Source organism: Apteryx mantelli, chromosome 14 (assembly GCF_036417845.1).
Source record: "Apteryx mantelli isolate bAptMan1 chromosome 14, bAptMan1.hap1, whole genome shotgun sequence".
NCBI classification, from domain to species: domain Eukaryota; kingdom Metazoa; phylum Chordata; class Aves; order Apterygiformes; family Apterygidae; genus Apteryx; species Apteryx mantelli.
Genome location: NC_089991.1, coordinates 13183918 through 13208625, shown reverse-complemented (window position 1 = coordinate 13208625; position 24708 = coordinate 13183918). Strand labels below are relative to the sequence as shown.

The window sequence follows — 24708 nt, the reverse complement described above, 5'->3', positions numbered from 1 at the left end:
CTCTGGGTCATGTCACACCAGGTGGGCCAGGCACCACGACAAGAGCTGGGTAAGCAGCAGTCACGTACTCCAGCACTGTCCTGGGCCAGGAGTCCCCAAAAGAGCCCCCAGCAGCACTCAGACCTTTTGAAACAAGTTATACACGTGACCTGCTCGTTCAATTCCTGCCCCTATGTCCACAGCTTGGGGCCATGGCCTCCCTCCCATGCTGATCTGCTGCACACAGTGCTGCAGGCCAGCGTTGAGTGGCAGGTCCAGGGTGTGGGGCCACACGAGATGAGCCTGGCAGGATGCTCTGAGGGTTGATGACAGCCCCCACAACACCCAGGGCTGGGGATTACACGATGGATGAGCTGCGGCCACCCCAACCCAGACCAGACTGGGGCCCAGATGGAAAATCTCCAGCCAGTTTATTAAGGATTACTGCAAACACGTATTTATCATTACAGTTCCTAATGATTTGTTGCAGAGAAACCGACCAAATCAAGCCAAACCTTCCCTTGTACACAAACCCCAGGCGTGTCCTGGGCTGAATGCAGGAATCACATTTCTGTGCATTTGCCATGTCGAGGTCATTGCAAAACAAATGGGGAGTGGAACAGGTTTCAGTCCAGAGTACAAACAAGAGTGGAAAGCAGTAGGCCAAGCAGTGGTGAAAGAGCCCAAATGCATGTTTCCTCTGTGCAGAGCAGGACCCTCGCTTGCTGCTGTGAACCATGCTGTTACTAGGAGCAAGTGACCAGCCTCTTACAGATGAGCATGTCTCAGCTCCATGCCTCCCTGCTGTCTTCCACGTGACAACAATTCTTACAGGAACAGTGTTTTTCTCCAGTGTTTTCAGCTGGAGAAAGATTTACTTTCTGCATTTGAGAAACTGGCCACAATCCAAGAGCAGCAGGAAATCAGAGATGGGAGAGAGAGCAGATGGCATAGGGAGAGCATATTAGGAACCTCCTTGGAAAACACAGGCAGCAGGAGAGGAGTCTGAGGGATGTGGAGGACGAGGGGCTAAATCCACAGCCTGGTTTAGACATCCTTGCGCCTGCCTCCATGCTAACAGATAGGACTGCAGGTGAGGGTAGTGGCTACGTTTTGCAAAGTCAGCGCGTGGTGCCTGTCCCCACAGCAGGTGGATAGCATTCGCTTGGGTAAATAAATACTGGAGTTCTTGTGTAGCAATTTGGTTCCCCTTGCATTTGCTCTGGACATGGGACTACCTCTGAACAAATCTGAAATAACAGTCTAAGCACAACTCCCACGTTGAGTCCTACAGAAACTTTTCCAGGGAAAGCACGCTTTCAGGGTGAAAACAAAGAGACTCAGCTTAGCTTCAGTCCTTAAATAAATATGAAGACACCAAGCACCCTCAGCCCAGTCTGTGCCCATGCAGGGTATGAACCTGTGACCTTGGGATCGCCTGCCGACCAGGAGAGGTCTGTGCCATCAGCCTGCAAAAATGTTCATCAAGGGGAAGAACCACATCGTGTCCTATGATGAATCTCCTGGAACATGGGAAGCTCCTGGTGTGCGTTCCTGGCAAACGCCTGCTCCCCTTGCCCCAAAACCTTGTCTTCCTCGTTCAGCTACAGAAAGCCAGGCATCAAATTCAAGCCCAATACATTGCCAGGAAGGAGACAGCCACGTAGGGCTGTCTGCACGCTCTCTGCAGGACACTCCGCTGCAACAGCATCTCCAGTCCCTCCTTCACCTCCGTGCACATTCCTCCCCAGGAACTCCTGCCGGAGCTGTTCCAGGCCATGAGCATGTGCCATATACACCATGTGTATATGCACAGGGGTAAATAGCCGGAGGAAGGTCCTAGATATATATACACAGGCACACACACACATCCTACTTTTCTTCTGCCTTTAGCCTGTATCACAACACAGCTAAAACGGCCCTGGGCGTTACGGTAATCCGGGACCTGCCTGTTCTGAGACACAAAAGACATTGGCATTGTGTGAATATCGTACTTTAACCATTGCTTTCAAGCTGCTCAAAGCTGCATGACAAATGAGGGCGAGAAGCTGAGGTGCCTTGCCAGAGCCCTGTGGGCAGGATGCCATCCTCGGGCTGGCTGTATGCCAGCTCTGGGCCCAGCTGGCCATTACCACCATCCCCTTTGAGCCCTGGCACTAAGCAGGCATGCTGTAAACCCACGGGCTGCTTGGGCTCAGGCTCATTTCTGTCTCCAAATGTTGCCTGGATTATCATGTGCAGAGGCAGAATCGTTACTGGCCTCTCAGTGCGTTGGCTTGGCTAACTTGCAATTGCGAGACAGGGCTGTTCTCCTGCTGCCAGGGCACGGGATGGGGAAGGGGAACAGAGCAGAGACTGACCCTTGCAGCAGGGCTGGGCACTGCACGCAGCAGAATCACTGCCTGTCTCTTCTGATCGGAGACGGGGTTTGAAGGGAAAGAACCACTGTCTGAAAAACTCTGTGCCCCCTTTGAACCTTCACCCAACTGGGAAGCTCTCCTCTCCCATCCCTCCCCATGCAACCCTCAGTGCCTTACCCAAGTCCTTGGGGACTGGTTTCACCCCAGCCACTGCCTGGGCGTTCTGGCTCCGAGACATTGCGCAGGGCGGGCGCCAGGGGTATTCTGGCTGGAACAGGGGACAGGGAAACAGAAACATCAATTTACCACGCAGGTAAGTCACAAGCCTGCTCTTTCTGTATATAATTGTTGGGACATGAGAGGAGGACTATGAAGGGCGAAAGAGGGCTGAACATTTGCATGCCAACAGCGCATGCACGCTCACTTCCCTGCTCGGTGACTCACTCCCCACACAAACTTGGAGGTGCTGCTCACTCTGCAATGAGCCCCAGTCCTGTTCGCATGTGACAGCCCAGCAGGGCAGGCACTGGTTGCCCAAACATCTCCCAAAACTGCAGAGAGAGGAGGAGGAGGCTGGAGATGCAGTGCCAAAGGAGATACTCACTGGAGGGAAGTGGTGGAAGTTTTGTCCTTGTGGGTGCTCGCCTGGCATTGCTGGTGGGTATCGGATCGGCTGCCAGTCATCAAAGCCGTGATACATGGGGTGAGCCACGGGGGGACTGTACTGGTACTGGTACATGGGGCAGGCAGGGCCCAGAGGCCCTGGCAGTGGCTCGGGGTGCAGCCTCTCACCAGAAGCCTGCAAGGAGCCAGAAGAGATGTTGAAGAACGCTGGGGGCAGCTGCTGATACAAACCAGCGCCAGGACCCAGATCTCTCTCTCCAAAGTGCACCCCAAACCCACGCAGCCCAACAGCAGACAAGGGGCTACTGCCAGGACTCGCTGGCCAGCCCCTCCAGCCAGGGCCAGGAAGGGTTTCTGTCCTCCCCACCTGCTTGTGCTGTTTCAGTAGCTTCTTCAGCTTCTCCTTCTCCTCCTTCTCCCGCTGGCAGTCATCCTTGGAGATGCGCAGCTGGGAGTGAGAGGGGAGGTTAGTGTGGAGCCCACCCTGCCAGCCCTCTCCCGTGTCCGTGGGGCACAGCATGCTGCAAGGCCCTGCAGGACTGCCCACACCGGGGGTGGGTAAAACCCCAGGCCAACAGTGGGGACCTGTGGTGATGGCCAGGGCTCTCCCAATCTGCCCTCTGGAGAGGGAGGGGACGGGAGACAGGCTGGTTTTTGGCACAATGATAGCCATGGGCTGCTCCTCTCCTATGGTTATAGGTCTCCCTCAGTCAGTCCCACAAGAGACTAGCAGGAGGAAGAGGAAAGTGCAGGGAGATGGCCCCAAATCCCTCCCTAGGGGCACAGCCAGGTCCCACTTACTGGTGACAGCTGTCCCGCAAAAGGAGGCCTTTCTCTGCCAGGCCGGACGGGAGCTTTGTATCACCCATACACAACGGGTCCAAACCTCAGCTCTCCCAGGCCCTCCCCAGCTGGCTCCAGCAGGGACAAGAGGAAGGAAAACAACCGCTCTGGTCTTTCTGCTTCCTCCTCACCCCCTGCTCCAAGATGGAAATGGCAACCCCAGTGCTGTCAGGGGGCTAGGACGCTGGGGATGAGCACTTCTAATTCGCCCTACAAGGGACACTGGGGCTCCTGGGAGCTGCCAGCGGTGCACAGTGATGCTCACCTGGTTGTTGGAGACTGCCAACTGCTTCTGCAGCTTCTCCAGCTGCTGCTTCAGCTCTTCCTTCTCCTCGTTCATCCTCTCCCTGTCGCTCCTTTCCCGCTGGAAGTCCTCCTCAAAGATTTTCACCTGGCAGAGGGAAGGGATATGGGTGCACCCAGCTGAGGGCAGACTCCTCTCAAGCACACACCGTTGCTGCGTTATCATCCTCGTCCCCACAGTCTAGGCCAAGCTCCAGGCAGGCACGTTAGCATCACAGCCCACAGCTGCAGTACCTCCAGCTAAGGCCTGGAGGATGCTGTGCTTAGCTCTCCCCTCCCCAACATGCCCTGGCAGAGACATCTACTAGGGCTGCTGGGCTGCTCCAAGCCATGCCAGGCTCTGCGCCGGGGGGAGCCAGGGCTCTTTGCTCCCTCCCAGCTTCTGTCAGCCCTGCAGAGCAGGGGCTGCTCCATCCTGTCCTACCTGCTGCTTGAGGAGCTCGTTCTGAGTCAGCAGCTCCTGCCGTGGCATCTTCCCAACTGGCTCTGCAGCAGTGGCAAAGGCGGGCGGTGGAGAGGCCTGGACGTTCAGGGCCTCCTCTAGCGCCTGAGAAGGGAGAAGAGGAGCAGGCAGAGCAATCAGAGCAAAGTGCTGTGCAGGAGACATCTCTGGAGGGCCACGGCACGTGCTCAGCATGGGAAGCCAGTATAAACAGGCAGAGCAATCCCCTCCTTCCCCATTCCCAGAGAGCCTAGAGGGATGTGGTCCACTCTGTCCCAACACAAGCTCCCTCTGTTGCCTCCCCCTGGAGAGGGGGTGAGCATGGAGCAGCAGACACTGCTAGACACGGTCCCAAAGGAGCCACAGCTGGCTGCTGCCCAGAGGAGGCTCTTTGCTGCAGTACAGGCACCTCCTTCCAGGCCTCCTGGGCAAGGAGCCACAGGTGTGGGCATCTGAGGAGGCTTGGAAAGCTGAGCTCCACAGCACTGGTACCTTCTGGGTTCAGAGCTGGGCAGAGGCAGGAAGGGGTCAGGGTCAGTTTGGGATTCGAGAGAGCAGAAGAGGCTAGAGCATAAAAGACATTTTGCAAGGACCAGCTGTGTTACAGGCCTCACCTTGTTCAGCCTCTGGATCTCTTTCTCCTGGTACTCTCTCTGTTTGGTGACCGGAGCCAGCTGCTCCTGCAGGAACCTCATCCTCTGCTGCAGGTCCCTCACCTCTGTGGCCAGCCTGTCCTTCTCCGCCTGCAAGAGCCGGGAGGGAAATCAGCCAGGGGAGGGCAACAGAGCTGGTGGCTCCCCACAGCCTTTCCCAAAGGACTCGCCTCCTCTGTTTCAATCCTGGATTTGGCCAGGAGCAGCTTGCGGTCAAAATCCCGTTGCTTCTGCTCCCGCTCTGACTCCAGCTCGGTCAGTGCTCTCTGGGCCTCAGCCAGCTTCTGGCGCAGATCTGTTATCTGCCAGGAGGGAAGGGGACACTGGTCTATCCAGCTCCAGTGGTGGGAGCAGACGGGTCTGTACTGGAGGTAGAATGAGCAGAGCGGGGCACGGACAGCACCCAAATGCCTTCCCTGACGCTCAGTCTCTTCTGAGTCTCCCCACCCCACACCTGGCCAGACGCTCGCACCAGAGGCAAACAGCCCTGAGCACTGGGCCTTACCTTCTGCTCGTACTGCTGCTTCATGGATCGGAAGTGTTGATCCCATTGCTTATTGACCTCCAGCAGCTGCGGGGAGGAAGGGCTGGGTGAATGCAAGCCCAGCCCTGGCCCCGAGTAAGGCATAGCCCCACATTAGCCCTGAACAGCTTCCCATTGCTCTCCACAAACCCATCGCAAAAACACCTTGGGAATGAGCTGGATGGAGATCCCTGCTCCAGGCAACACTTTCCTGCTGCTCCACAGCCCTTCCTCTGGCTCCCACACCACCAGTCTCACCAGCGCAATCCCAGCTGTGTGCCCCATGGTTCAATCCAACCCCACTCCCTTCTCCATGTTGGTGCCTCCCTCAGCCAGCCCAGTGGCTCACCCCAGCATCCATCCTCACCTCGTTGCGTTGGTGCTCCAGGATCTTCACCTTCTTCTCCTTGGCCTCCAGCCCTCCTCTGCCTGGCACCTTTTCCATCATGGTCCCACTCTGGTGGAAGCACACACACAACAGGCACCCTCAGGGCTTTTGCAGAGGCCAGGCACAGACACCAGCTAAACATAAGCAGCTTCCCATGCCACTGCCTTCCATGCCCTGCCAAGTTCCTGAACAGTTGCACCAGTCACACTGGGACAAACTGGAGAACACGGTCCCTGTTTAAAATCAGCCCATGCAGGCATTTGCTGATGTGATTTGTAGGCTCCCTGCTCCTTGCCAGCTCTCTCCAAGGGCAGCGCTGCTGGGGTGGCAGAGGGGCTGTCCCATTACCTGCTGCTGTTCGGCACCTTCCCTCTTCGCATTTTCCTTGCTGCTCAGCGTCACCATCCTCCGGAGCTCCTGGTTCTCACACCTACACAGCACAGACAGCCTGGGTCAGGAAGGGGGAAACAGCCAGGGCAGCCAGGAGAGCAGCCCTGTCCCCTATTCCGTCAGCCGCCCTCACCTGAGCTTCTCCAGGGCCTGATTTCTCTGTTCCAGGTCCCTCTCCAGCTTGGCTCGCAGCTCCTCATTCTCATTGCGCAGCTGTTCACACAGTGTCTGTGGGGCAAATGCTGGCAGCGTGAGGCTCCTTGAGGCACCATCGCAGGCAAATGCCCTCCCTTTAACAAGGCTGATGGCCCCAAGAGCCTCCCTGGCCACCCAGCTCCTGCCAAGTCCCCAGCTCTGCTCCTGGATCAAGAATGTGGCTGTGGGGTGGGTACCATCTCCAGGAACCTGCTCCTTGGCTGGCAGCAGTGAGGGGGCTCAGGGAAGGGGCCCACAGCAGGCAGGGGCAGGAGGGAGTAGGGTAGCACAGGGACAAGGTGGGCTTGGTAGAAAAAAGGAAAAACCCAGGGAAGAGTCCGGCCAGCCCTCACTCACCTGTAGGAGCGATGTCCTCTGCTCATTCTTGTGCACCTTGGAGGCCAGGCGGTTGAACTCGGAGGCCATGTGGCCCAGGCGCACAAAGACCTGGTTCTTGCTGGCCTCCTCAGTGCAGACGCTCAGCGTGCTCTCCAGGTGCTGCAGCTGGGGCAGCAGGTTGGTGTCCTCATTCGGCAGCTGCTCCAAGTCCTGCGGACAGGAAGGGGATGAGGTGTGGTCAGCTCGGTTCCAGGAGCGTTCCAGGACCTGCAGGCTATGCTGCCCTTGCTGCATCCCAAAGGCACCTTCTCAAAACACACAAGTCATGATCTGCTGACCCACCCCTGCTTCTTCACCACCCATCTACCCTGTGCAGGCAACAAGACACAGAGGGGACTGTCACAGTCATCTGCTCTGACATCCTCTATAGCAACACACAGCTTTCTCACTCTCCGGTCTGCTGCGTTTCAAACTGCCAAGGATGAGGACTCTGCAATAAAGTTTTTTAGCACACCTAGGGTTATCTGCTTTATAAAGGTTTGATTCCTGACCACTGGACCTGGATACACCGAGTGCCTAGGTAGAAGGCGGCATTACCAAAATAGCTTCCCCAGCCCATCCATACCTCATTCCCCTTGAAAACCTGAGCAGATCCAGTTTCTGACTCTTTGATAGTAAGGGAAGTATCTCTATCCCTTACTCCCTTCTCTTTCCTGAACTCCCCACACCAGTACCCTAAAACACCCTTCTGGAGCAGTGAGCACCATGACCAGCAATACCAGCTCACAGATGGAATCACTTTGTGTCTTGAGACTGTCCTTTCCCCTTAGCTAGGGTCACTGTGGTCCTTTTGGGCCCTGGCTCACTCTGGGAGCCGAGGTTTGTCTGCACGGTCCTTGTCCCTCCAGGAGAGGGTCTCTGTATTTCTTATCCCATATGGCAACCCACGCACTGTGCTTGCTGTACCAGATGTCAGCCCCGTGCTGCACCATAAGGATTTGATTAATTGCACCCACCCAACCGTGCAGCACAAGGGACGCTGGAGGCTATCTGCACGCAGCACTTGACCCACCGCGGGCTCGCTACACTGCCATGGCACATGCACACTGCAGACGGGTCTGGCACCCAGGATGGAGGGGCTCTCCGAGCCAGCGGGACCACTCAGCAGGTGCTGCAGCCAGCCCCAGGCTCAGCTCCTCTGGCTGCCTCTCCCCACAGCTCCCCAGCAATGCTGCTCCCAAACCCCCCCTCTGACATCAGAGCCACTGAGGCCCATCTGCAGCTAACCCAAACAGCACCCAGGAAGGCAGGGAAACCCCCTCAGCTGCCCCATTCCTGGCTGCCCTCAGGCCCCGAGCGAGCTGAGGTTAAAGCAGGAGAGGTCTGATCCTGCAGTGCCCAGCGCAGGCTTGCTAAGCCACCAACACAAACATGTAGGGACTCCTCGCCAGGGGCACTGGGACGTGCTGGTTCTCCCTTCCCAGCAGAAATGAGGTGTTATTTTGTTATTTGACCCTGGGTAAGAACTGTGCCCCCAAGCACCTCCAGCCTACTCCGAGCGGTTCTGGGCTGCTTCCTCCCTGCCCCGTGCTCCCACCTCTCTCCTTTCGATCTGCAAAGGTCTCAGCTTCCCCTCCACCCTCTGCTCAGGGACGGTCTTATCCCATCCTGTACCTCCTCCTTCCTCCCCTCTTCTGGCATTGCTCTGCAGCTCCCCTGTCTGCCGCGACACGGCGGGCACCGGACAATCCAGGCTCTCTGGCACACAGCAGTCAAGAGCAAAAACGTGCCAGATTTAAAGCGTGGCCGGTGAGAGCCCAGGTCACGGCACGCCTGCCCGCATCACTGCGCACACCCACCTACGCAGCCGGCGAGCGGAGCCCCGGCCGCCGTAACCGGCTTGCCCTCCATTGCTGTGGGTGATTAACTCCTGCATTGCCTAGGAGACCTGCAGCGCTGTGTGCACAACACGGCCTGGCCCCGGCGCCGGCCGGCTCCCACGGCCGAGCGCTGGCACGCCTTCGCCCGCACCACCGCTCCCAGCCCCGCTGACTCACCCTGCACACACCCCACCGTCCTCAGAAACTCCCACGGGGTGAGAGGCCGAGAGTGTCCCCAGCTCCCTGACCCCGGGGCTTACAGCCCGATACTGCCATGGGGGACCCCGTGGGGGGGGTGTTATGGGGCACAGGACAGCCAGCTCCCTCCACCAGCGCTGGCTGGCGAGAGGAGGCAGCCAGGACCCGAGCCCAGCTGGAGCGGTCGGGAGAGCCGAGCAGGCGGAGCTGGTGCGGGACCCACACAGGGCCTGGAGCAGGACAGGAGCATGGCGCTGAGCCACCCAGAGGGTCGCTGTTCCCTAGCTGCGTCCCAGTGTCCCTTCCTGCAGATCCGACACAATCCAGCACAGACCCCAACGCTGCCTCGCTCTTCAGAGATGACAGGGGCGACAAACGCCAAGAGCGCTTCCCCTTCCTGCCCCATGCACTACCGCAGCGCAGCATGCGTTGATTTTCACCCCACTCAAATACTGAGTGGCTAGGCCAGGTAGGGGCTGCGGGGCTGGACTCCCCTGTCCCTGCTCACATCCCTTGCAGCGCACGCAAGAGCCTGAAGCACGGGACCCACAGAGGGGACAGGACGCGGCATCCCAGCTGAGAGGACATTCAGACGGCAGCAAGCAGAGCTCACAAACACGCCTGGGCTGTGGCAGACCCTGTCAGCAACGACAGAGGCAGAGAGAATAAATCCAGTCTCTCCACTCCATCCGGGGATTGGGAGGTGAGCATCCGAGCATCGCCAACAGATTCTCAGGTCATCGCAGCCCTTCCCATCACTGCCCTGTGGTGCTTGGAGGCACTGGTGTCCCTGGCTGGCTGGTGTCACTTGCCGGCCCTGTGTGCACAGTGCCAGGACACCGGTGGCCAGGCTACTTGCATACCGGAGCAAGAAGTCCTTTGACAGCAGCTTCATGCTTTCCCCCTTCTCTCGTCTCCCTGCCTCAGCCAGGCGAGAGAAGTGATATCCAGGGGCGCAGTGCCAGCACCTGCGAGCCCTCTACACCACAGCGAGACAGGGAGAGATGTGGGGAGGATGAGCCACGGGGCTGTACAATTCCCCTCTGCCCATGGACTGGCCAAGTCCCCCTCACTGTCATCACTGAGGGAGGCTCTACTGGACACCATGTTGCTACCATGGTCCTGCACAGTTCCAGGAGCTGCACACATGCTTGGCTGCTCTGTGAACGCCTAGAGGCGGTCTGTTAGGAGGAAGGGGGCTGCCAGCCCTTCCTGCCCCACCGTTATGTCGTGGAGGAGCCCGCAGCATCACTAGCCATGTCTCTGCCTCTATTTCTTCTCCTTCCCTTCCTGGTGAGGACACTAGCAGGAGTTTCTCCAAGCCCAATGCCAGTTGGCTTGGCAGAGGCGCTGAATGAAACAGCACCATGCTCTCAGCATCAGGAGCACGGGAGCTGCAAGCAGGCATCACTGCTCCCTCACCCGTGGCACCTCACCTCTGGTGAAGGCCAGCACAGAGAACAGCCCAAACGCCCACTTCAACCCAGGCCTCCCAGCCCTGCATGCATGTGCCACGCAGTCTGATGACAGCTATGCTCCTGGGGCACAACACAGCCACTTTGCTCCCAGGCACACCCTCCGACGCACTGGGACTGATTCTCCACCTGCAGCCTAAACAAGCTTCCCCAAGGCGCCAGGGCCACTCACCGTTCTCCCAGTCTCCTGCAAAAACCCCTGTGCTTCGGCAGGAACGATTTCAAACTCCGATGAAGACCCCTGCAACAGGAGGCATAAGGTCAGGTTCCCCCCAGTGAGTGAAAGGCAACCCTGCTCTTCTCCTGCGTGGAGGGAGACCTCAGGGACAGCCAGGACAGGAGTATGGTCCAGTCCCAAGTTACCTCATCCCTCTGCCCTCCTACGAGTCAACACGGCTTTGAGCATCTCTGACTTATTACAAAGATAATGCCACATATAAGGGCAGCGGAAACCCAGAGGTTCCCAGGAAAGAGACTTCCCCGTCTGCTATCCCTGGGGTTTGCCAGCTGCATGGGTAGCTCAGGGGAGCCCAGGGCCCTCAGTAACTGCAGCAGGTCCTGCCTTTGGTCGCCAGCTCTGCAGTGGTATCGGCCCCTGCTGTCCTGGGAGCATAGGAGGGGCAAATAGCAGGGAAGCTGACCCCTGCAGATTTGTTCCCATTCCTAGAGACCAAAGACTGACTCCTTTTCTTTTAACCAGACAGCCAGTCTCTCCCTCTGGGTCATCTCAGAGCAAGCTCTTGCTTTCACCAGACTCACGCTCAGAGGAGACTTCTGTGCTTCTGCATTCAGCTGCTTCTGGGTACTGCCTGGAGCAGCCAGGGAGGAGCTGGGATCAGGGCCGCCGGCTGTGGAAGGGAGGGAGCATGTAGCCATAAGCGTTTTGGAGAGCAGGGCCTCTCCCCTCCTGCACAGGGACTCAGAGACCAGACCCACTGCAAGGTCGGACACTGTTTCCTCTCCAGCTATGATGATGGCACAGAAACCTCCCAGCTTGCTTCCCTCCAGGAGAAGGGATGACAGTGCTGATTTGACTGAGCGTAACAGCGGCAGCAGTATCTTTCACTGGCTGTAGCTGATGGCTAGTGCCTGCCCTCTCTAAGCTTATCATGGGTAAAACTAAACACAGCTCCACTGGCAGCAGGACACACAACATGCAGACTGGATCCTTCTTGACCTAACCAGCTGCAGACTAGCATGTTCAGAGCAAAGCAGTTCAGGGACAAAGAAGAGAGCACAGGGCTGCACCTTGCCCCTCTCCACCTAGGTCAACGGACACTGGGAGGAGGTGCCACGGCAGGGCCTTGCCTGCCAGACCAACCAGCCCCTGCGCGCTTGCCCTGGCTTAGACCCAGCCAGCAGGCAAGGCAGCACAACTTCCCCTTCAAAGGGGCAGCCCTCCATCCCCAAGGGAGTAAGCTCACGCTCCACGGACAATTCCTTGCTCATGCGGCTCTGCTTACGTCGAGCAAAGCTGCAGAAACTTCCCACTGGTTTTCACCCCCAGCAAGTTAAACCCATGGGAAGGTAAGGCTTTGTCACCATTGCCACTTCAAACCACTCTTCAAAACCGCTTTGCCTTAGCCAGCCTTAAATAAACATTAACAGAAACAGATTTGGCTGCAGAAGCCCTGCCTACCTCAGGGCTCCCACCAGCTCCAGAGACATCCCTGGCCAGTTCTAGCTGACCTCAGCCTTATTAAATACATTCTTGAGAGCAGAGAAGGCTGCAGACTGCCTTGAAACACACCCAAACATGCAACACTGACCTTGGCAGAGTGAAGCACTCAACTTGGAGCCACCTCTGCTTTCCTTGCTAAAAATAACCACTGCCCCAGTCCATGCCCCTGTGAGACTGAGCTCACTGCTAAGGAGCTGGACAAGATGCAAGGAAACTCTGTGTTATGGTAGGATGATCTCTTCTTCCCATTACACCAGTGTGGCTTTGCCTTCCTGTTTCCACCAGCCATGAACTGGTGGTTTAGCAACCCCCGCCTGCCAGTAAAGCGGGGTCTGGTCTTTCCCAGGCCAAGGGAGTATGTGGACACATGGCCAGAGAAACATGGACACCTATGCAGTTGCTCCAGAGGCTGCAGGAAATCCTGGGCAGTCGGCAGCCAGATGGGAGGGCACTCATCACACCCTGCGCTGCTCGCGCTCTCCCTCACTGCCACTTTCCCAGGAACGCGTCCCACATATGGGAATTCAGTCGGGCTAGCTCTTATATGCATTTCTGGCAATGGGGGAGACTTGCACACAGGCAAAGAAAGCAAGAGAGCAAAGTTGATGCAGTAGATGCAAAGGAAGCCAAGTCTGGCTGTTTAACGGAGAGGCAAGTGCCCCTGAAGGGAGCCTCATGGACATCTCTTTCCAGACCCTGTGCTGCATCTTCTCCCTTCCCCTGAACTCGGGATCCTGAGCCATCCAGGAGGCCTTGGCAGGTCTCCCATCTCCTACCTCCCATTTCCACCAGTTTGTCTAAGGAAGATGATGCCATCAGCATTTCTTTGTCCTTCACAAGGTCCTCCACCTTCTGCCGCAGCTTGGATGCCTCCATCTGGGACTCTTCCAGTAGCTCTCCTGTTGCAGGCAACAAAAAGATGCTCACATTCCCCTGCGCTCACCCTCCCTTCCAAGTGCTTGCCCTGGAGCAGCCACATCAGTCAGCCAATCCCCTCTGCTTGGGGGTAGAAGGAGAGGAAGGGCCCAGAACGTTTTTTGTTTTTGTTTTTTCCCCATCTAAAACCAGCTCTTCCTGGTCAAATCTCACAGCTGAGCTACACCTATGGCTGCAGAGTGTCCCAGGCCAACACAGGGAAGACAGGTTACAGGAGACAGAACTGCAGCACTGCATCTCTCAGAAGTCTTCTCCTCTTTCCAGGAGAGCCAGTTTTAAGCCTGGATGATGCGGGGTCCAGCCCTCAAGCTGTGGGATCCAGCACCAGCAATCCAACCCTCTCCCCACCCCAGGCAGCTACTCCCAAGCTAGTGGGTTTCAGTCACAGGTAAGGGCATGGCACACACGACAGGAATCACAAGGCAAGTGGAAATTCAGTTGCAGAAGTAGGACTCGAAACCGGAAGCTGGGTCACGAGACCAAAAGCAAAAACAGAGGCGGGTGGAGGAAGGCGGCCAGGCAGGAGAAAGAGGGTGGCACTACTCATCTGTGGTGTCTCAGCGTTGGCACATCCCTGCTGCTGCGGATTGCTGCTGCCAACAACTGCAGACAGCATTGCTTGTGTCTATGCTGTGCAGGGATCTCCCAGCACTGGGGTCCACGGAGGGTAAGCACCGTTCAGCCTCTGAGCAGCACCCAGGAAAAGCCCCTGATGAGAGGGGGGTTACAGGAGGCGAGGGCTGTAGTCAAAAGCTGGACAGATCTTGGTTTTCTATGATCTGCCACTGCAGGGCTCCAGGGGAGCCAACACTACTCCATCCCTTCCCCTTTTCTCCAGCCATTCGTCACACTGCAATGCACCCCAGGAGTTTAGCAAAGACCTTGGGCCCATCCACAAACACGCAATGTCCCTCTGTACCCTACCACAAAAAAGCCCAGAAATCCTGCTTGAGCTACCAAGAGGGCAAGAGCTTTGCTTTGCTATTGCTATATTACTAAGATCCCTGGCTTTTTAGCACCCTTCTTAGCAGACGGAGCAAGAAAACAGTCGTGCTCCTTGAGCGCAGGCTGGGCTGCCAGACAGAGGCTGTCGGACGAAGGGAGCAGGCTCCCCAGAAGGCAAACCCCATCCTCCGCCCATGCAGCAATTACCTATGGACTTTATCCCCTGCATCTTCTCCTTCAGCCGGGTGTTCTCCTCCATCAACTGCTCAAAGGTCGCAGATCCTTTTTCCTCCATCCCCCCACCAGGATCATAGATGCGGTAGGGTCCTCTCCCTTCCATGTCTGCTGTTTAATCGCCTACCTCCCAACCAGACATCCCTGCAAGGCAACAAAACACAACGTCACCTTTCCTGGTCCCGGCCAACACTGCAGTCCCCTCAGTCCAACCGTGCAGGGGCGTTGTGGGGCCCACGTCCTGCAGGTGCTGATGCCATGGCTCCTGCACTGGTGGAGATAGTGCTGCTCACTGGCCGGAGCAAGGAGCAGAGAGCTGCATCAGGTGAAGGCACTTCCCTCTCTGTCTCCACTCAAGCCTGCCTTGCTTTGGGTGAACGTGCCAAAGTGACTCACGCCCATGAGAAATGTCACGCGAGGAGGCATCACCAGCAAACCCCGATCAGGGACAACTACTGCCCCCACGAGGCACAGGAATTCCCAAAAAGGAGCTGCCCCAGCCGCTGCTCTGCTCATACATCCCCGCAGGGACAAGACCCAGGAACTTCCACCCAGAGGTGTCCGCCTCCATGATTGCACATCCGTACACCATCACTGGGGGCAGCTCTACCAGGCGCAAGACATCTTTAGGGGGCACAAACATTTGTGAGGGGCTGTTATGGGAAAGGCACTTTCTACAGCTGCAAAAGCCTTAACCTACATGGGCACAGAGCAGCCTGGGAGGCCATGGCAGCAGCAGTATCCGCAGGGCGATTTGGGCAGGACATCTCGCTAAGGGCGACTGGTTGCTTGGCTCAGACCCCTTTTTGCTCCCCCCATGAACTATAGTTTCTCCTGCACTTGGCAGGATGATCAAAAGGCAACTGGTTCCTTTTAAGTTTTGGGAGTTATAGTCAAGAGGTTCTGCAAAACACATCTGGGGTGTTTGGGCTTTTATTTTCTTGTGTAGGTTTTTTTTCTTTTTAAAGTTGAAAGTAATTGAAATGAAAGAACATTACTTCCATGTTTTATGATTTCTTGCCATATGTCAGGGCAAACAAACACCAAATCAGACCAACACACCCAACCCGCCCAAATCTTACCAAAAAGCTCCTCCATTAAAAAAAGATTTCCGCAAATATTTGTCACCAGAGGAAAAAAAAAAAAGAAAAAAAATCAGAGGGTGAAACTTAAAATAAACCAAATACTTTTACTTTGTTCTTGAGTGTCCAGCACATGCCGCAAAGATACACTGGACTTCAAGTGAGAAATGGGGACTGCAGCGTGTGGGGAACAAAAAGGCCAGGTGAGCTGACGAGATCACCAGATCCCGTCAGGAGCTCCTTGCACTGGCCCAGCACGGGAGGAAAGCATGAGAGCAGCTTCACCAGCAGGTCCATGGGATGAGCCCACCAGCAGGCAGGCCACGCTGAATTAATCGGAGAAACCATTTGCCTGCAGAGTGGAAGGAAATACCCACATACAGCACAGAATACATGCTTTTTTTAATTCCTTGCATTTGTGGGTCTCCAAGTCCTCCTTCCTGCGGAGGTCTCATCCTGTGACAGCTGAGCAGGTTTTCTGCCCCAGCTGCCTGTCTTGCTCTTCTCTTGGGGGTGATAAAGCAGTTGCTGTGAATTACAGCCTGACTTATCAAAAAGCAAAACAAAAATAATCTGAAAAACAACAACAACAAAACAAAACCCAACCCTGATGCCGTTTCTGTCAATAGCAGAGGCTACAAGCCAGGGCCGCTCGGCAGCCGAGGCCTCCCCGCGGGGGTGACGCCAGCGCGGGGCGGCTGCAGCTGGGGCAGGGCAGGACGCGGCTCTCCCTGCCGTGCCGGCTGCCGGGGAGCACAGCCGGAGAGCAGGGCCAAAACTCCCGTGGTGCTTCCCCAGCCGCTTTTCCTCACGGCACAAGGCTGTCGCTGCCGCCGGGACGTCGTGAGCTTGCGAACGGGAGGGGGCTGAGCAGGGTCATTTTGAAAGGGGAATGGGGGATGCTCACACCCGAAACCGTCTCGACCTCACGCCAATGCTCACATCACGAGCGATTCGGGCCAGCCCGGCCCGAGACACGGGGCTGATCCCCGAGACCAGTTTACATAACCTGCCTGCCAGGGAGAACCGGGGACTTTCCAGATGACAACTGCCACCTGGCAGGATCCGCAACCAGGGCGGCGATTAAAGCTACCCTCCCCGGGAGATAATCGCACATGACCTCACCGGGGACACGTCCTCGGGAGCCGCCGCCAGCCCGCTCGCCGGGAGCGGCCAGGGAGGCGTGCCGCGCGCTCACCACCCACCGTGTCCGCCTGGGGACGAGACGCCTCGTGGGCGCTTCGCTCCGCAGTGCGGCACGCAGCCTGCGCCGGGCACGAAGCACGTCGACCGTCGCTTACGGAGCGGCTTGCTGGAGGCAGAGCGGTGAAAGGCGGCACTTTGGGAGAGGCACGGGCCAGACACCACGGAGCAATCCCTCTATTTCTCTGCCAACAGGCTCGATCCCACCTATCCGCATCCTGCGTCAGGTCTCACCTTCCTGCTGCTCTTTGGATGCTGCCAAACCCCATCTCTGCACAGAGACCTCTCACACCATCGTCTGCAATGGAGAAGCAGCCGCAGCTCTGGGCAGGGAGAAGGAAGCCTCATCTGAAGCGACGAAGGTGATGAAAACAGTGAGAGCCGCTGTATCTTCCCAGCTGCTGCCCGAGGTGGGCTGAGTAAAGGCTATTTCTGGAGCGCGCAAGCAGCTGACAGGAAGCTGAAGAAGAACCGGGGCGGTTTCTGTGCTGCTGACCTCCCATAGCAAGCAAGACCTTCCTCGGCAGTGGGAAGTATTGCCACGGGTGTCGTGAAATCCCCTTTCTCTCCCCGCCCGGGAGATGCATGCAGGTGAAGAAAACTCGCCAAGCAAGAGGCCAGCCTGCGGGTGAGAACAAGGACGCCGTGGGGCGCCGGTGTGACGGCGCGCAGGGACCCTGCGGCACACCCACCGCAGGGAAGGAGAGGAGCAAGCGTGCCGAGTGGGGACAGCGTCCTGTCCCCTGCCAGCCACACTGCTCTCCAGCCCCCCACCACGTCAGTCCCAGGCACATCAGAGCCTGCAAGGCAACGGCAGCATGGAACAGCTCAACCCGAACCAGAATGAGTTGCGCTAACCATGTTACCTGTCTGCAGAGCTCACTTATTAAGGCCTGATGTTTTTTCAGCTGGACAAAGCCACCAAAAGCCTCTGGCCTGGGGTAGTCTCAATTCCCATGGTTTTATCATGGATCTCTCTACCTAAGGGCCATCCCAAAGCGTGGTATGGTCTCCACCAAGATAACACACCCAGTTTTAGGCACCACATCTGGGGAAGGGTGAGCATCAGCAGGAGGGAGAACGGCGGGGACAGTCAGAGCAAGGTGACGGGAAGGCTCACCGACCGGTGGCTTAGCCTGAAGGGGTGGCAACAGAGATGGGGATATGGGAGCAGTTTTCAGATACGTAAACAGCAGCTGCAAAGAGGAACTGAATTATCCCCAGCTGACACAAGGACAGATAAGACATGAAATAACCAGCAAACAAGATAAGGCAAGAAGGGAGGATTTCCACAAATGTCTGAGCCCAGCAGTGGAGCCAGCTGGGCACAGCGAGGGTTTGCCCAGGGAGGTGGTAGAGTACCCGCTGCTGGTGGGGTTGAAAAGCAGCTCAATTTCTATAAGGGACTGCTAGGACAGAGCTGCCACACTTGGGACAGGAGCATGGACCAGGTCACTGTGAGGTCCCTTCCAGCCCTGGAGTCTATGTTTTCTTTTTCTCTTAAAGACCTAACTGTTGAAATTCAAGATTTGCAATGAAAATCTCACATTTCATTAAAAACAACAGTGGGGATGAGAGAGAAGAAGATAAACAAGTTTCCAACTACCATTATAATTGCAAAGAAAGCACAATCATGCACAAGCTCCAAAAAACCAACCACCACCACCACCAGAAAACATTTCTCTCTTTTGTGAATCAGTGGTTTCTAAGCCAGTCTTACAGTATTTCACAGTCCTGGGTACTCATGCACAAAGACGAACGCAGACTAACCCAGACCGTGCCATGAGCAGGCCAGCCAGGGACCACCAGCCACCCAGAAGCCATGCAGGCGTATTGCCGCAGCTCTGTGCCCAGGCGCTAATCAGCTCAGAGCCAGGACTAATTAACCTAGATGCAGCATCACACCAGTTGCAGTTACAGCGCTGCCAGGAGCATAGCCCAGGTGCAGCGATGCTGTGTGGATGTACGCAACCAGCCACACTGCTCCTTTGCATTCAGGTGTCTGTCTGCTCTTTCTAGCTAGCAGCAGAGGAGCACACGAGCACTGCAGCTCCTCAGCTCTACAGCAAACCAAAGTGAAGCATGCTGGCTTTTGGGCGCATTGGTTGGGTTTTTTTTTTTTTTTAAACCACCCAGGTCCTCCCAGCAACTCCTCTCCAGTCATAGGACAGTCTCAGGACAGATGCAGAAAACCCTTCAGCAGACCCAGAGGGAGAGGCTGCGAGACGCCGCGGTTGCCCACCGATAGTTCTGCGTTTCAGCTGCCCGTGGGCGGGTGCCGGGTTGCAAGTGGGGCACCGAGACCTTTAGGTAGTAAATTTTTATGACAACTCAGCAAAAGGAGAGAATGACAGACTGAGTGGGCAGGGGAGACCCCAGGGCAAAGCTGAAAATGGTTAGTATTTAAATAGCTGCGTTGTGGCTCAGGCGCGATCTGTCACCGTCTACAGGGAAAACGAGGCGGGGGCTCCACGTAGGGCAGAAGGGAGTCTCATCTCCCTCCTCCAGAGAGGCCCGACAGATACGGGGACCTGAGGGCTGCTCTGCCCAGGCTGCAGGAAGAGCCTCCAACTCCCAGCAAGGCTGCCAGGGGGAAGCCACGTGGGACTGAGCCAGCGTGGACATGCCACTAAAAGCCAGCTAAAGATGCACAGCCCCAAGACCCACGGGCAGGGATGGCTGCTTGGCCAAAGGCCCCTGTGGACAACAGCAGGGTGATCTCTGCAGGGCCTGAGTGCACAAAGTTCTCTGTGTCCAGCCACAGGCATTGGCTTTCTCTTCTGTCCCCCTCTAAATCCTGCCCTGGGAAACTGCAGGATGTTCATGTGACAGCGGCAAACATGCATCACTTCTTGCCTCTCAGGGACCCCAACACTCACAGGTCAGAGCTGCTGAAACTGGGAGAGCAACTAAGGTCAGCACAGGCCAGAAGCTTTTCACTTTCCTCCTGGATTCACAGCATTTAGTGTGCACTTCGCCCTAGGTATAGCCATTTTCTGACTTTTCTCCCCAGTCATTACGAAATATATCCGTCACTGCCAGAGCAGCAAGGATTAGCGCCACAGCTCTAACCACTCCACAGCCAGCAAGGCAGGAGCAGCAATCAAAACAATTCCTGCTTTAAAACACCAAACAGCTGCAGACACAAATGCAGAGGATGTGAACCCTGCAGAGCAGGTGGGCTGGCACCTCAGCGTTACTTGGACACAGTCGTGGGAGCTTTCCTGTAGGCATCTAATGGTGAAGGTAGCAAGGTGCAGTACAAAAGGAGAAACTACCATCGGGCAGACAGGGTGAGTAAAGGGAGCTTGTTGAGGGGACCTCCTGAAGCCCTTTGTTTTTGATAGACTTGAATTAAAGCCAAGTGAGGAGGAAGAAAAGCCTTCCTCCCTCCCTGCACACATCACTGCTTTGGAATTTTTAAGGAAGCCCCGACTAGCATGTGCAGGAGAGAGGTCCCAGCCATAGCCAGAGATCACTGCTCCCCGATCATGCTGTCCCCCGTGCAGTCCCTCTCCCGACGAATGGCCCAGCCCTCGGACCGCACACGGCAGCCCAGCGCCAGACCCAGGGAAGCCGCGGGCTCGGCAGGCTGAGCAGCCCGGCGCTGCCCCGTCCTGCGAGCACAAGGCACCGTCTGGGGTGGGTGGCTCGGCTCGGCCCGGCCCTTGTGCAGAATGGGGTTTTCCTTACCCCGAGGAGCGCCCGTTCCCAGGAAGTCTCCTCCCTGCCAGGAATGCGTATCGTGAAAGCGATTCTCCGCATGCTGACAGCATTGTTTTCCCATGACGAGGCAGCCAGTCCCCCAGCATCCCTCCTCCTCAGAAGGAAAGCAAAAGTCAGAGACGCTGTGGGCTTTTTTCGGTTTTTGTTTGTTTTACTGGAAAGCAGTAAAACGTCACAGGCCCCCTTTCCTCCGCAGAGCTCCTGCAGTCCCGACCCAGGGACAAATATTCCAGGATTGCCAAGCTGGCCTTGTTTGCAGGGTTACAAAGGCAAAACTGGTTTTAGGAACAAGCAATAAGGAGAGTTTCCGGGCACTGCAAGCCGCTGGGATGGGGATGAAAAAAGAACATTAAAGTAGACCTCACGTGACTCCTACATCCATGTTTCAAAAAGGAAAGGTCTGAATCTTCGCCTGGAACATATTTTCTTCCCAGCCCAGATCAAAGGCTGGCTGCACAGAACAAGTGGGAAAGGCAAGAGCCATATCCAAAACACAACAGAAGTTACAGAGGTGTTGGGAAAGGTCAGGGAAAAGCGGAATCCCCAGGAACAAGGGAGCCAACGGAGGGAACACAACTCCCATAGTGCTGCAGCACTCAGACCATGGCCCAGGCAAGCCCACCTGCCTGGCCATGGACACTGCTGTGGCCAGGCTGGCTGGAAACCAGCTCTTCCATTTGGGAAAGTTTCCAAGGTTTCCAAATGTGTTTCTACTTTCCAGGGCACAAAAGCAAGGCCTTTCAGAGCGCTTCAAGAAATCCCCTCCACTGGGAAGGCGCCGGACAGGAGGCCTAGGCAGAAAGGTCGGGCTCTGCTCCAAACCAGGCAGGGCTGGGCATTTCCCACAGCCGGACAGGTCCTGCCTGCTCCCTCTCAGCCACAGCAACAACACTCTTCAAAAATCCCGTCCTGACCTGAGAAATTTTCTTCCTGCAGAAGCTCCACAAAAAAATCCGCTTCCAATGATGTTTCTTGCAAGGAAGATGATTTGCTTCAGTTGCATCTATTTATAAATCCAGCATTCAGGCTCAAGTTTATGAACATATGCAACGATATGTAACTGCGGAGTTACTTGCCACAGGACTCAGTCTCCTAATTTGGCAGCAACATGAATGAGAGCCACCAAGATTTTTACGGAAGCCAGTGGTGCTCCCATGGGATGTCCAGCCCCCACGGCATGGTTCTGTCTTACCCCTCTGTGTTGCGACCCCATTTTCCGCTGGATGCCTTGATTGATATCTGCTCTCTTTCTTTTTCCTGCAGAGGTCCAGTAGCTACCACTGCTACTAGTCACCACATTCAAAAACAGAGCAAGACACAGATACTATTTTCCTTGAAGCTCTTGTAGCTCCATAGAGCACCAGAGTAAACCAAGCTGATTCTATTCAATTTGGAGTGCTTCAGCCAGAGAAGAAACTGAGCAGCAAAAGACACTGGCATTAAGGTTATCTTTGCAACCCAAAGTGTGAGAACTGTTATTTTAAAATGAAATCTGCACTCTTACAAGAGTAGATGGTGTAGCTTCCTCCACCCATGAGTGTTTTGTACCAGCTGCTGGCAAGCAATGATCCACAGCCCCATGCTAAATAGGTCTTCTGTTTCGTGTAGGTCAGGCTGAAAAGGCATTGTAAGATTTCTTGCAGAGCGAGGAATGATGCCAAAGGCTGCTTAAAAACCTCTCCTTTCTTATTGCTTTCTTTGCCTTGCCACATAGACAGTTCTCAAGGACATACCTTGCTGGAGTGTTCTTGTCTCCAGAATTTGCTCCAATACTCAAACTCCATTGTCCCAGTTCCAGCACGTTCTGACTGTCTTTGCCAGACATTGTAAATGAAATTTGCTCTTCAGAAGAGCTTGTGGCAGTAGAATACCTCTTCCTTGCCTAAATACATGGAAATAACAAGCTAAAGGGAAAGGCTGCATTCTTCGCCACACCACTTACAGTATAGGATGGCAACCAGGGCACAGAGGAATAGGACAGCAAAGCCTGAGAGAGGCAACAACTCCCAGCTGCTGGTTCCCACCAAACTCTCAATCCCGTCCAGAGCTATCCTCCCCCAAAGAGGAGCTGACAAGCAGCATCTTTTCTCTCCCATGCTTACCGGTGGCCTTAACCTCAACTTAAGGGAGGGGAGATGGGAATGCAGGTCACACATCCCCTTTGCGATGCTGCTGACCTCTGGCTATAGCACATTCTCCCTTCCATATCCACTGGAAACACAGAAGCAACACCCCTCTCCCCAGGCCAGCCCTGCTTGCGCTGGCACAAAACCTCCCAGCAGGTTCGTACACCTTCGCATCTATAGGGCCACACCACTGAGCATCACCCACTCCACACGTTTGCTGAGTAATCCTGCCTCACAGCACCATATGCTATTGCTGCGCCAGCACTCGCTCTTCAGGTGCGATCCCAGCCAGATGAGTAAAGTGAGTAATTTCCCCAAAGACATTGTTAGCACCTATATATAAAACACTGCTCTGTAGGCTGCAGGAAACCGTATCACCAGCTTACAACCAAAAAGCCTTCCAGGGGTGGTGGGGAAGCACAGGCAACAGGAGGTTCTCCCATCCTCACCCCTTACTCCAAAACTTGAATTTGCATTGCGCTGCACAGATGGAGACACAGCTGGACCAGACAAGTTCACAACACCTGGAACACCAGGCTGGGAAGCAAAACTCACAGACAGAAGAAAACAGCACTGACTGGAGGCTCCTTGGAGCCTCGTGTGTCGAGCTAAGCCTCCAGCACCCCAGGGTGCTGCCTTGTGAGGCGCATTTCCAGGCACAGTGACAATGCAAGTAAATAATCAGATAGGACTCCCAGCTGGCAATCCTGGAGGATCAGGGTCTGGCATCTATGAATATTCCCTTCCCAAGTGGAAATCACAAGCCCAGAAATAGTCAGAAAGCAGATCTATGGGTCTTGGGAAACACCGGGATTGTGTAACCAAAAGCAAGGGGTGGAGCGAACCCTGAATTTCTCCATGATGGAGTAATAAAGTGGTGTAAAACAGCGCTGTCAAGCCCAAGGGGCCAAAAACCCATGAGTCAAGTCCCTAAAACCGTTGGAGTTTGTTTTTCAAAACAGAGAAATTCTAAATTAATACTTTTTAGAGGCATTCCCCCCCCCCAATCTAGTGTTGCCACATTTAGCAATTTCAAGTTTTCCTCTGCAACCGCAAGTGCTAGAGACGTGAAAGAAAAGACAAATTCTCATGCTATTGCATACAAGCAGTTAGAGTATTAATGCACATCACTGAGCTCCACAGGACTGATGATAAAACGGCGAGAGCTACCAACAGCTCAGGAACCTGGAAACGGCAAGGTGAGCCACCCTGGCCCGTTTCAGAGACGGGAAACTGAGGTGCGATGAGCCCAGGATGTCAGGGCTTGTCCCAAGGCAAACCTCAGCGCGGACAGCACTTTCCTAGTCCTCGCTGGGATTTCACCGTGAGTTAGCTCGCGCGGACTGAGAATCGCCCCGCTGCTCGGGGAGGGGAAATTGCTTCCATACATCCCGACGGGAGTAAAAGTGGCGGTGCCCCGCAGAGAGCAGGAGCTGGCCGGCAGCCCCCAGCCCTCCCCGAGGGAGGCGCGCGGCGCGGGGGTCCCGGCGGGGAAGGGCATCTCCCAGCGCCGGGCTGCCGCTCGCCACCTCTCCGCTCGCCGGGGCTGAGCACCTGCTTCCACAAGCCCTGGGGAAACCCGGGGTTATTTTTAGCCCTTTTCACAGGACGCAGGAGGCAGGCGCCGGCGCGGCCAGGCCCCGGCGAGGCGGCGACGGGCCGGTCCCGGCTCTGCGGGCACGTCGGAGCCAGGCGAACGGGCAGCGCAGAAGCGCCGGGGCGCGAGGCTCCGCCGGCGGCGGGGGCGGCCCCGGCCCCGGGCCCCCCGGCGGGGCGATGCCATTTTGGCCGCTGCCCCCCGGCCGAGCGGGACCTCCCGCTGCAGCCCCGCGCCTCCGCCAGCGAAGCCGGCGGAACCCGCATCCCCCGGGCTCGGGGCCCGGCGCGGGGCTGCGCGCGGGGAAACGCCGCCAGCCCCGAGGCGCGGGGCAGCGGCCCCGGGGGGGGGGGGCACACCGGGACGGGGGGCAGCCCCCCCCCCCCCCAAAACACACACCGGGACGGGGGCCAGGACCCCCCCCCCCCCGGTGCTCGGGGCAGGACCGCCCCCCCCGTGCCCGGGGCAGGGCTCCCCCATGGGCGCCGCGCTGCCGCCCTCCCCCCCCGGCGCCGACCCACCTGCCCGCTACCGACTCCGACGCCGACGGTGCCGCCGCCGCTGCCCGCCCGGGAGGAAGCGGGGG

General features: G+C 56.5%; 1 protein-coding gene across 7 annotated transcripts; it reads right to left on the bottom strand.

The window, feature by feature from the left end:
• Nucleotides 1–393: 393 nt before the first annotated feature.
• TNIP1 (TNFAIP3 interacting protein 1) lies at nt 394–24696 on the bottom strand. Of its 7 annotated transcripts, none has more exons than XM_067304539.1 (18): nt 24644–24696; nt 14362–14532; nt 13050–13172; nt 11352–11440; nt 10765–10833; nt 7058–7249; nt 6639–6733; nt 6464–6545; nt 6095–6184; nt 5710–5775; nt 5375–5506; nt 5166–5294; nt 4534–4656; nt 4072–4197; nt 3331–3411; nt 2944–3138; nt 2517–2607; nt 1787–1928 (listed from the first exon to the last, which is right to left on the bottom strand). In XM_067304539.1, the coding sequence occupies exons 2-18, from the start codon at nt 14492–14494 to the stop codon at nt 1879–1881; spliced, it is 1866 nt and encodes a 621-aa protein (XP_067160640.1). In that variant the 5' UTR covers nt 14495–14532; nt 24644–24696; the 3' UTR covers nt 1787–1878. The 7 variants fall into 7 exon arrangements, with proteins under 7 accessions (XP_067160636.1, XP_067160637.1, XP_067160638.1 ...); XM_067304540.1 differs by having other exon boundaries at nt 1822–1933; XM_067304542.1 differs by having other exon boundaries at nt 1848–1928; nt 2517–2603.
• Between the last annotated feature and the right edge of the window lie 12 nt (nt 24697–24708).